The sequence below is a fragment of the Calonectris borealis genome, unplaced genomic scaffold (assembly GCF_964195595.1).
Source record: "Calonectris borealis unplaced genomic scaffold, bCalBor7.hap1.2 HAP1_SCAFFOLD_66, whole genome shotgun sequence".
In the NCBI taxonomy this organism is placed as follows: domain Eukaryota; kingdom Metazoa; phylum Chordata; class Aves; order Procellariiformes; family Procellariidae; genus Calonectris; species Calonectris borealis.
In genome coordinates this window covers 445,897-456,143 of record NW_027441471.1, presented here as the reverse complement: position 1 = coordinate 456,143, position 10,247 = coordinate 445,897, and the positions used below count along the sequence as shown (strand labels likewise).

Sequence of the window (10,247 nt, the reverse complement as noted above, 5' to 3'; positions counted from 1 at the left end):
CGTGAGCACCCTCAAAACCAACCGCTCCATGATCTTCCCCGGCACCGAGGTCAGGCTGACCGGTCTGTAGTTTCCCGGATCCTCCCTCCGGACCTTCTTGTAGATGGGAGTCACATTGGCGAGCCTCCAGTCGTCCGGGACCTCCCCAGTTAACCAGGTCTGCTGGTAAATGATGGAGAGCGGCTCGGCAAGCTCCTCTGCCAGCTCCCTCAGTACCCTCGGGTGGATCCCATTCGGCCCCATAGACTTGTGAACGTCCAGGTGGCGTAGCAGGTCATTAACTTCATCCTCTTGAATTATGGGGGGTTTATCCTGCTCGTCGTCCATGTCTTCCAGCTCAGGGGGCTGAGTACCTTGAGGATAACTGCTCTGACTACTAAAGACTGAGGCAAAGAAGGCGTTGAGTACCTCAGCCTTTTCCTCGTCCTTGGTGGCAACGTTCCCCCCCGTTTTGGCCCCGTGGTGGCAACGTTCCCCCCCCCGTTGATGCAAGTTTTCATTTGCATCTCTTGTCTTTTCTGGGTTTTATTTTACTCTCTCTTTATTGTTTTATTGTTTTCCTTAAAAATTTATTTTTATTACTATTGTTATTATTTCTTTTTTTTAATGATTAAACTGCTTTTACCTCAACCCACGAGTTTTCTCACTTTTACACTTCCCATTCTCTCCCCCATCCCACCACAGGGACTTAGTGAGTGGCTGTGTGGGGCTCAGTTGCCGACTGGGGTTAAACCATGACAAGTGATTATTTTAAAAATTGTGGGAAGGCAATGCGTGCCCTCAAGACTTCTCTGCTACTGAACGTAGAGCGGAGAAGGGAGAGATCCAAGGCAAGAACCAGCTGTTCTGCAGGAATTTTAGCAGCATCAGTGCAATGACAGGCTTTTAAAAATAAGCATAAATCTGTACAGAAAAATGGTTCAATGACATGAAAGGAGTATGGAATGGTTTAGTTTATTGTGTATTAGCACTGAGTATGACCAGTGGCTCAACAAGAGCTCTGCACTGTTGAGAGAGAGGGCAGTTCTTGAAGTGCTGATCTCTTCTGATGCACAACATGCCAGTTGCAATGGTGTACGTTAGGTACAAAGAGAGGAAACCTGCTCCGAAGGAGATGACGTAACTTACTGAAGGAGGAGAGGTGTTTATTCCAGATAAAGCAATACAGAGTTTTAGATAGGGCTGTTACAAAATTTTCCATAAGCAACATCCGATTCTGACGTCCCCTGCAGCAAGATTTTAGAGGTTGTTTCTGTTTTCTTAGTGCCACTAGAAAAGAGTGACAGATATAGTTCAGTGCCATGAAGGGAATCTTCATAGCACTGGGGGTGTTTTTCTATAAAAATGGATATTTATCAATTTGTTTTGATGTATGAAAGTCATATGGTTTAGTTTTTGGTAGTGCTGTGAGGAGCAGGGAGTTGGATGATCCTTATGGGTGCCTTCCAACTTGAGATATTCTAGGATTCAAGATTGTGGGTGCCATGGAAAGGCATTTAAAGGACAATGCAATCATCAGGCACAGTCAGCATGGGTTCACAAAGGGAAGGTCCTGTTTAACCAATCCGATATCCTTCTATATAAGGTCACCTGCCTCGTGGATGAAGGACAGGCGGTGGATGTCGTTTTTCTGGATGTCGGTAAGGCTTTTGATACTGTCCCTCACAGCATCCTCTGGGCAAGTTGTCCAGCCGTGAGATGAGGGGGTTCCCGGAGCACTCACGGGTGAAGAACTGGCTGGACGGCAGGGCTCAAAGTGTCGCAGTGAACGGGGCTGCATCTGGCTGGCAGCTGGTCACCAGTGGTGTTCCTCAGGGCTCCATCCTGGGGCCAGATCTATACGTTTATCAATGTTCAATGTATTTCTCAATGATCTGGAGGCAGGAGTGGAATCTGTTGTTAGCAAGTTTGCTGATGATCCCACAATGGGAGGTGCTGTTGACTCTCTCGAGGGACGAGAGGCCTTGCCGAGGGATCCGGCTAGGTTGGAGCATTGAGCAGTCATCCTGAAGGGCATGACATTCAACGAGTCCAATTGCCGGGATCTGCACCCGGGACGGAGTAACGCTCCGGACACAAGTACAGAGTGGGAGGGGAGTGGCTGGAGAGCAGCCCTGCAGAAAGGGGTCTGGGGGTGCTGGTTGGCAGCAGGCTCCATGTGAGTCTCAGCCTGGGCTTGCCCCACAGCAGTGCCTGCTGCAGGGTGCTGCAGAGCTCTGGGCACTCCCACCACAGCCCCAGCCTCTCGGAAGGACCCAGAAGCTCCTGGGGGTGGGGAGGGGCTCTCATCCTCCCCATCACTCCCAGGGCTCGAGGCCAGCAATGGCCCAAGGAATTGGTTCCGTCACTCTTGGGGTGCTGTTGTGTCCTTTCCAGAAGAGCCCCCACACAGCCTGTGCCACCCCCACCCCCAGGTCCCGTGGCACAGGAGCTGCCCCAAGCTGGTGAACAGAAAAACCTCTTTCTCCTGCTTCTTGCCTTCTTTCTGACCCACGCGTGGTGCTCCACTCTTCTCCAGGGAAACCCCTGCTCCACAGAGAGCCTTTCCCCAGGGGAGTGTGTCCATGCTGGCCTGGCCAGTTGTTGCTGGCTCCCTCCCCTGAGGTGCCCACAGGGCCCGGAGCTGGTGCTGCTGCTCTGCAGAGCTGCCCTGGCACCATGGGCTGACTCCATCCTGGCCATGCTGGTGCGGGAGTGAAGCAGATCTGGCCAGACTGGCATCACTGCCCCTGACAGGTTTCTCCCATGGCTCTGGGCTGTGATACTCCGAGAAATCACAGGGCCTTTCAGCTCTTTCAGGATGTGTTCAGGTGTGTCACTGGACCCAGCCCATGGCTCCTCACTGAAGATGATGTGAAGCACTCTTCAGGCTGCCTTCCTCGTGCCTGCTGTGTCTCCGCTAACTCTCTGGCATTGCAGAGCCCCATTGGGCTGTGCATCCTTCAGGTTAGCCCTTTTCCTTTGGGTGACTCCACTTTTGGGGAAGTTTTGGAAACCTCCATTCACTTTCCACCCCGAGGCACCCAGTGACCCAGAGATGCCCTGTGCTCACCTGGTGGGTTCAGATCCCCCATCAGAAGGTCGGGCATCTTTGACCAGCCCTGCCATATGTGAGAGAGCCTCAAGCAGATGCCTTTTGACCGTCCAGGATCTCCATGGCATTGGGCACCAGTAAAGTGAGGGCTCACTCCAGCCCTCATTCCCTCACACATCAAGCCATGCCCTTGTCCCCCTAAGCCAATGCAGCACCCAAGCCCAACAGCAGGGCCTTTTAGCCTGCAATTCCCTGAGCGTATTCTGCACTCCTCTGTGGAAAGAAGAGCCCAAGCTTCACACGCTGGCAATCCCCTTTATTTACAGACATGCCACAAAGGAGGCCAGCATTGGCGCAGTGATAGACTCATGGAGAGAAGGCCTTTGGGCCAGACAGACTGGCTTCAGCCTCTTGAGAAGGAGGATGAAAGCAAACATTTCTGAGCAAACACGATTATAACCAGTACAATGCCCAAAGGACACAAGTTGCCTGAGATCACTTGGAGAAACCTTGTGAAGAGAGATGGGCAGCTTATTGCTGCTGAAATACGACTTCTCGAATCAGGTTCTTCAGGGCATCCTTGAGTTCCTTGTTCCTCATGCTGTAGATGAGGGGGTTGACTGCTGGAGGTACCACTGAGTACAGAACTGTTACTGTGAGATCAAAGGATGGGGAGGAGACAGAGGGAGGCTTTAGGTGAGCAAACATGACAGTGCTGATAAAAAGGGAGACCACAGCAAGGTGAGGGAGGCACGTGGAGAAGGATTTGTGCCGGCCCTGCTCAGAGGGGATCCTCAGCACAGCCTTGAAGATCTGCACATAAGACACCATTATGAATATAAAACACCCAAAACCTAAAGAAAAAGTAACCACAAGAAGCCCAAATTCCCTGAGATAGGCGTGTGAGCAGGAGAGCTTGAGGAGTGGGGGGATTTCACAGAAGAACTGGTCCACAGCATTGCCCTTGCAGAGGGGCAGTGAAAATGTATTGGCAGTGTGCAGCAGACCAGTGACAAACCCACTGCCCCAGGCAGCTGCTGCCATGTGGACACAAGCTCTGCTGCCCAGGAGGGTGCCGTAGTGCAGGGGTTTGCAGATGGCAACACAGCGGTCATAGGCCATGATGGTGAGAAGAGAATACTCTGCTACTAAAAAGAAGGCAAAGAGAAAGAGCTGGGCAGCACATCCCAAGTAAGAGATGGCCCTGTTGTCCGACAGGGAATTGGCCATGGATTTGGGAACAGTGGTGGAGATGCAGCTCAGGTCAAGGATGGCGAGGTTGAGGAGGAAGAAGTACATGGGGGTGTGGAGGCGGTGGTCGCAGGCTATGGCGGTGATGATGAGGCCGTTGCCCAGCAGGGCAGCCAGGTAGATGCCCAGGAAGAGCCAGAAGTGCAAGAGCTGCAGCTCCCGCGTGTCTGTGAAGGCCAGGAGGAGGAAGTGGGTGATGGAGCTGGTGTTGGACATCTGCTGCCTCTGGGCATGGGGGACTGTCCAAGAGGGAAAAGACAGTGACAAGTTAGGAGAGACTTCTCTGAGCAAAAGCAAAGCCATTTCTCATAGGAACCCCCCAAAGTGTCTCTCTCCATTCAGGAAGACCTTTGGCAGGTCCCTTGCACGAGCTCTGGTTGGTGCTGGCTGAGGGTGCCCCAGGGAGCCGCAGGCTCTGCTCTGGGCTCTGGAGGAGTCAGTCCTGCCCCACAGCAATAGGGAAACAGGAACACGGGGTGATCTGAGATTAAATCCACTCGTGATACCAAAGAGCTTCTCAGCATTGTCGCTGCCAATTCACCTGCCTGCAGAGCAGAGCTGTGGGGGTTGTGGTTTGTGCCTTCTGGTCTGGTTGCCCCACCACAGCTGAGCAGTGTTTCTAATGCAGAAATCCCGGGCATTTCTGCTGCACTGCAAGTGAAATCGTGTGGGTCCTGAGAGGCAAAGGGACTGTCCCTCAGTGCAGAGTGAGGACAGCCGCTCTGTCCATCAGCCCTGAGCTCAGCTGCCCTGTGCTGGCAGCTCTTTCAGCTGGAGGACCATGGCACTCACGTGTTCCCCCCAAAAGAAACCGGACACTGCTGGGAGCAGAGGAATCCACATTCTGAGTGCACATCTCCAAAGCCCTAACCCCATTGTACCTGAGGAGGATCTCAGCTCTCCCCTCCCAACCACGGACACAGAGGGCTCCTTACAGCTGCCCACATACAGCCACTCAGCAGCATTTCAATGGCCTTAGCGCCGAGGTGTCTTCTCCATGGGGCTCCTGCATGACATAGAGATGCCCCGGGAGAGCTTTGCCCTGCTGGCGGGCAGCCTGCAGCCCAGCAGGACCTCCCAAGGAAAGACTCAACTCTCCTAAATCTCCTGTGTCCTGGAAGGAGGGTGAGATGTGTGCCAGCCGCACACCCTGCAGTACCCAGAGCCCCAAAGGTTAACAGGGTGCGAGTTGGATGCTTTTCCTCCACGGACAGACGGGCATGACAGTAGACACAGCGTTGGTGTCTGAGCTGCACTTGAATCCTCACCCCCCACAGCCGTGAGTGTCACAGTAAGAACAAGGGCGGCAGGGAGAAGAGGAGAACGTGCCAAAGTTCCCCTGCCAAGGGAGGCAGATAGGAGACACAGTCAGAGACTTGAGTTTTTCTCCTCTTTGGTGGTCAGGCTGCTGGGAAGGCAACTCATGGCCATGTGTCCATGACATGAAGGGCAGAGGCTCTGCTGTGTGAGTGAGGAGAGCAGGGGGTTGCTCCAGGGAAAGCATCTGCACTGCAGGGGATGGCAGGGAGGTGCCTGAACCCCTCCTCCCGTGGCCTTTCTGGGAGCAGTTCTCTCTTCCTCGCTGCCCATGGCTCTGCTGCCTGGAGCTCTTCTGGGCCAGGACCTGTTTCTCTGCCCTCACCTCTCCTCCCTCTTCATGCTCACAGAGCCCATCCGCCCTGCTGCGTGCTCAGCTCTGCCCTGCAGACACCTCCTGGCAGCAGGGCACTGCCCAGGGACATCTCGGTGTGTGCAGGGGCTAAGGAGCAGCTCAGGCAAGTCCTAACGAGAACTGGGGTCTCATTGCCTACTCCAGAGCAGAGCAATCAATTCCCATATCCCACTGCCCACCCAGACACCCATCTTTAACATGACCCTCTGCAAATGTCCTCTGGGTGATGGAGAAGCCTGAGCAGCCCTGACCCACGCTGCACCCTCTGGACAGCAGAAGGACCCTGCCCTGCCGGGGCTCACTCCTTCCACCCACAGCTTCTCCCCACAGCGTCGTGGGGAGCTCCCTGGGCAGGCTGAGTGCTAACCCTGGCAGGCGGCAGAGTCCCTGCCCTGGTGCACAGCCCCCTGGGGCGCAGGGACCCTGCTCAGACGGACAGCCCTGGCCACCCCTGCCTGCACACACGCCTTCACACCCTGGAGCAGTGCCCGGGAGAAGGCAGCCGTCATGCCCTGTCCTTCTGACGGTGCAGCAGGGAAGCCCTGCTCTGCAGCACGTCCTCCTCCTCTACAGCAGGGAAGCTGTGAGAGTCCTCCTGAAAGATCATAGTTGCTGTGGCATGTACCAGCTTTTGGATATCCCTCCAGGAACAGCAGCTACATTGTCCTGCACCCAGGCACTCACCATGTAGAGGGCTGTGAAGATCTCTCTGCGCAGTGAGCTCTCAGCATCCTCCCACTCCAGACTGCCTTTACGCTCTCTCTGCCTCGCTCCCTCCCCTCGCTGCCTGCAGGCAGTGCCCTCAGCCCTGCTGCGCTCTGCAGAGGAGCTGCTCCTGGGCAGAGCTGTCTCTCTGCAGCACTGCCCACTTGCCAGGAGCTCCCTCCTTCCAGGAGCCCAGCCCAGCTCAGCAGCAGAGGACCAGCCCAAGGCAGCACTTGCTCTGCCCCTCGCAGCTCCCTCGAGGGGTCCCTGGGGCTCCAGGGGAACCTGCTGGGAAACAGCCTGAAGTCATCCCTGATCTTCCCTCCCTCAGCTGCACAGAGACACTTCCTTCTCCTCTCAGGAAAAGACTTGGCCATGAGAATCCCCTTTCTTTGTCCCAGCATTAGACAGGACTCCCAGGAAGGTGACAAGCAAAGACCTAATTTCTCCAAGCTGGGGGATATCCTCACGTGAATGAAATAGGCATTTCAGTGTGGCTTTGTAGTCCTAGGGCTCGAAAGACATTCAGCTCTCTGTTGTCCACGCCATGTCTCTGCTCTGAAGCAAAGCCTTTGCACACAGGGGGTCTTGGGCGCTTGGGACCAGGTTTCCTTAGGGCAGGGATGAGCTTGCCTGCTTCCACAGCTGCAGGGCTTCAGGCCAAATGTGCAGCAATGGCCTCAGCCAGGGCCACAGGCAGGAAGAGCTGGAGCTGCTCCTGAGGAGACAGAGCTGTGACATGGTTGCAGAGCTCAGGACAGCTGCTCTTCAAGGACAGCATCCTCCAAGCTCAGCAAGGCTCCAGATCGAAACTCCCTCTGAACTTGAAAGGCCATTGCAGGGCACCATCAGGAGCGTTCACTGCTTCAGGAACAGTTAAAGAAGAAACAAAGGTGCTGTGTGGCCACTGCTGAATGTGGTGAGAGCAGGAGCAGATAGATCTGAGCTTCTGTGTGTCCTCTTTGCCTCAGTCTTCCCCAGCAAGGTCTGCCAGGCCTCTGGGACTCGGGGCAGGACTCTGGAGGAGATCAAGCAGCGGTGCATGGGGATCAAGTCAGGGATCACTTGAGCCAATGCAATCCTTACCAGTCGAGGGGACAGGAGGGGCGGCATCCCAGGGAGCTGAGAGAGCAGCCCAAGGTCACAGTGAAGCCTCTCTCCATTATCTTTCAAAGGTGGTGGTGTCTGTGGGGATTCCCTGATGACTCGCAGCACCCAAACCTTGCACGCACCTTTCAAAACTGCCCCAAGGATGTGCAGAGGAGCAGAAGGCTGTGCCCCAGATCGTGTTCCCTCAGATCCCATTTCTGGGGGTCTGAAAGAGAAGGTGACTGGATTTACTGGATTTCGCTTGTCTCTCGCCATCCTCTTTGCTTTCTGTGATGAAAGGACAGGACTGCTGGACACAGGGAGACCAGTGGTTGTCTTTTAACCTGGAAGTCAGTGAAGTTTTCAACATCACCCCCCCACAATATTCTTGTGCCCAAGTTCGGACATTATGGTCTGCATGGGTGGATAAGTAGATGGGTAAATAACCAGATGGATGGTTGGGCTCAGAGGGACGTGATCAATGCGTGGTACTCTACCTGGAGGCATCGAGCTAGTAGGGTCCTGCAGGGGTCTGTCCTGCCGTCTGCCCTCTTTAACGTGCTTTTAATGACCCGGAGGAGATGAGCGAGTGCTTTTTCATCGCATTTGCAGATGGACACCATATTGAGGAGAGCAGACACTGCACTGGAGGGCAGGCCTGCCATCCCAAAGAACAGAGACAAGCCACAGGGATTCGCAAAAAGTAACATGATGATGTCCAGTAAACACAAATTTGCAAATCCTGCCTTGAGGTGCACCAATCCCATGCAATGACAGAGGCCAGGGGCTGTGTGGCTGGGTAGCAGCTCTGTGGGAAAGGCTCTGCTGGTCCTTGGATTTCATCAGGCAAAACAGGAGCCATCAGCAAAGAAGGTCAACAGCATCCTTTGCTTCTCTCTTCATTCCTTGAAATTACAAGTGCTTCTCTTTTCTTATCCTAATACCCTCCAAAAAGAACAGCCTACCCTCTGAAACCTTCCCCATTGGCCATGCATTTCTTTTTTTCATGCCCTCTTTTGGCATTTCTGAGATGGTTGCTGTGGAAGTTTTCAACCTTGGGTAGCAATTCCATTAAGCACTTCATTCTTTTCTGTCCTTCTATTGTTCTGCAATTCCCCATATTGTTATCTTGTTTGAGACACTGACCCACAAACCTTAACTGCTGACGTGTTGGAGTTTCAGTCGAGAGGGACCTCGACACACGTGGGGACTTGGCCAACAGAAACCTCCTGAAGATTTAAAGGTGAATGGGGCAAGGTCTGCACTGGGTCAGAAGAACCTCGTGCATCAGGACAGGCTGGGACCTGACTGGCTGAGGATAGTTCTGAGGAGAAGGGCATGGGTGTTCTCGTGGACGCCATAGGAGCCCATGGGTTTCCCATTTTGAAAGGAGGATGGAGAAACTGGAGAAGATCCAGAGGAAGTCTGTTACCATGGGCTTAGGAGCCTAAAGCACATGAGCTGTGTGGAGAGGCTGAGGCAACTGGGCCTCTTTAGTCTGCTGAAGGGGAGGCACAGGGCAGTCTAAAAGCAGGTGACACCTGCCTGGAGAGGTGGTGGAGCCAAGCTCTTCTGCAATGGCAGATGGTATGGCAGAGACAACAGCCACAAGCTTCTTCCTGGGGGCTTCAGACTGGGCCTCAGGAAAAACTGGCTAGGAGGGTGATGCTGCAGTGCAGCAGGACACCCAGAGAACCTCTGTGCTCTCCATCTTTGGAGGTTTTCAGGTTTCAGCTCTACAAAGTCACAGTGGACCTGACCCGCCGTTTGTGATTCCCCACCTCTAGAGAGGTGTGCTGCTTACCAGGGACTCATATAAGGGATGTCACCAAGAGGCTTCCAAGACTCCTACAATCCACTGACTATTATCCGCTGCTGTTGTTTCACGTGGGCAGCAGTGCCTCAGCCAGGAGCAGTCTGAGGGCTATCAAGAAGTGTTACAGAGCCCAGGGAGCGATGGGAAGGGACTCTGCACCTGAAGAGCAGCACAGAGGAACTCCAGCCAGTAAGACTGCTTCGTCGGGGCCCAACTTAAATGCCTCTATGCAAACGCACGGAGCATGGGGAATAAACAAGAGGAGTTAGAGACGTGCACACACCTGCAGGGCTACGATCTTATTGGCATCAGGGAGACGTGGTGGGATGGCTCCTGTGATTGGAGTGTTGGGATGGAGGGATACAGGCTCTTTAGGAAGGACAGGCAGGGGAGACGAGGAGGGGGTGTCGCCCTCTATGTCAATGACCAGCATGGAGCTCCGCCTGGCGATGGATGAGGAGCCGATGAGAGCTTATGGGTCAGGATTAAAGGGAGGGCAGGGACAGGTGACATTATGGTGGGGGTCTGATACAGGTCACCCGACCAGGAAGACCGAGCAGATGAGGCCCTCTATAGACAGACAGAAGCAGCCTCACGTTCACAAGCCCTGGTCCTCATGGGGGACTTCAACCACCTTGATATCCATTGGAGGGACAACACGGCAGAGTATAAGCAATCCG

At 54.2% G+C, this 10,247-nt stretch overlaps 1 protein-coding gene across 1 annotated transcript; it reads right to left on the bottom strand.

Moving 5' to 3' along the window:
* Positions 1–3,565: 3,565 nt before the first annotated feature.
* Positions 3,566–4,588, bottom strand: LOC142076591 (olfactory receptor 14C36-like). The gene has a single exon (XM_075138884.1). The coding sequence runs from the start codon at positions 4,586–4,588 to the stop codon at positions 3,566–3,568; it is 1,023 nt and encodes a 340-aa protein (XP_074994985.1).
* Positions 4,589–10,247: the final 5,659 nt, after the last annotated feature.

Coding starts and splice junctions, on each gene's coding strand:
- LOC142076591 (XM_075138884.1), bottom strand. CDS start 4,588: ATGGCTTTGCTTTTGCTCAGAGAAGTCTCTCCTAACTTGTCACTGTCT.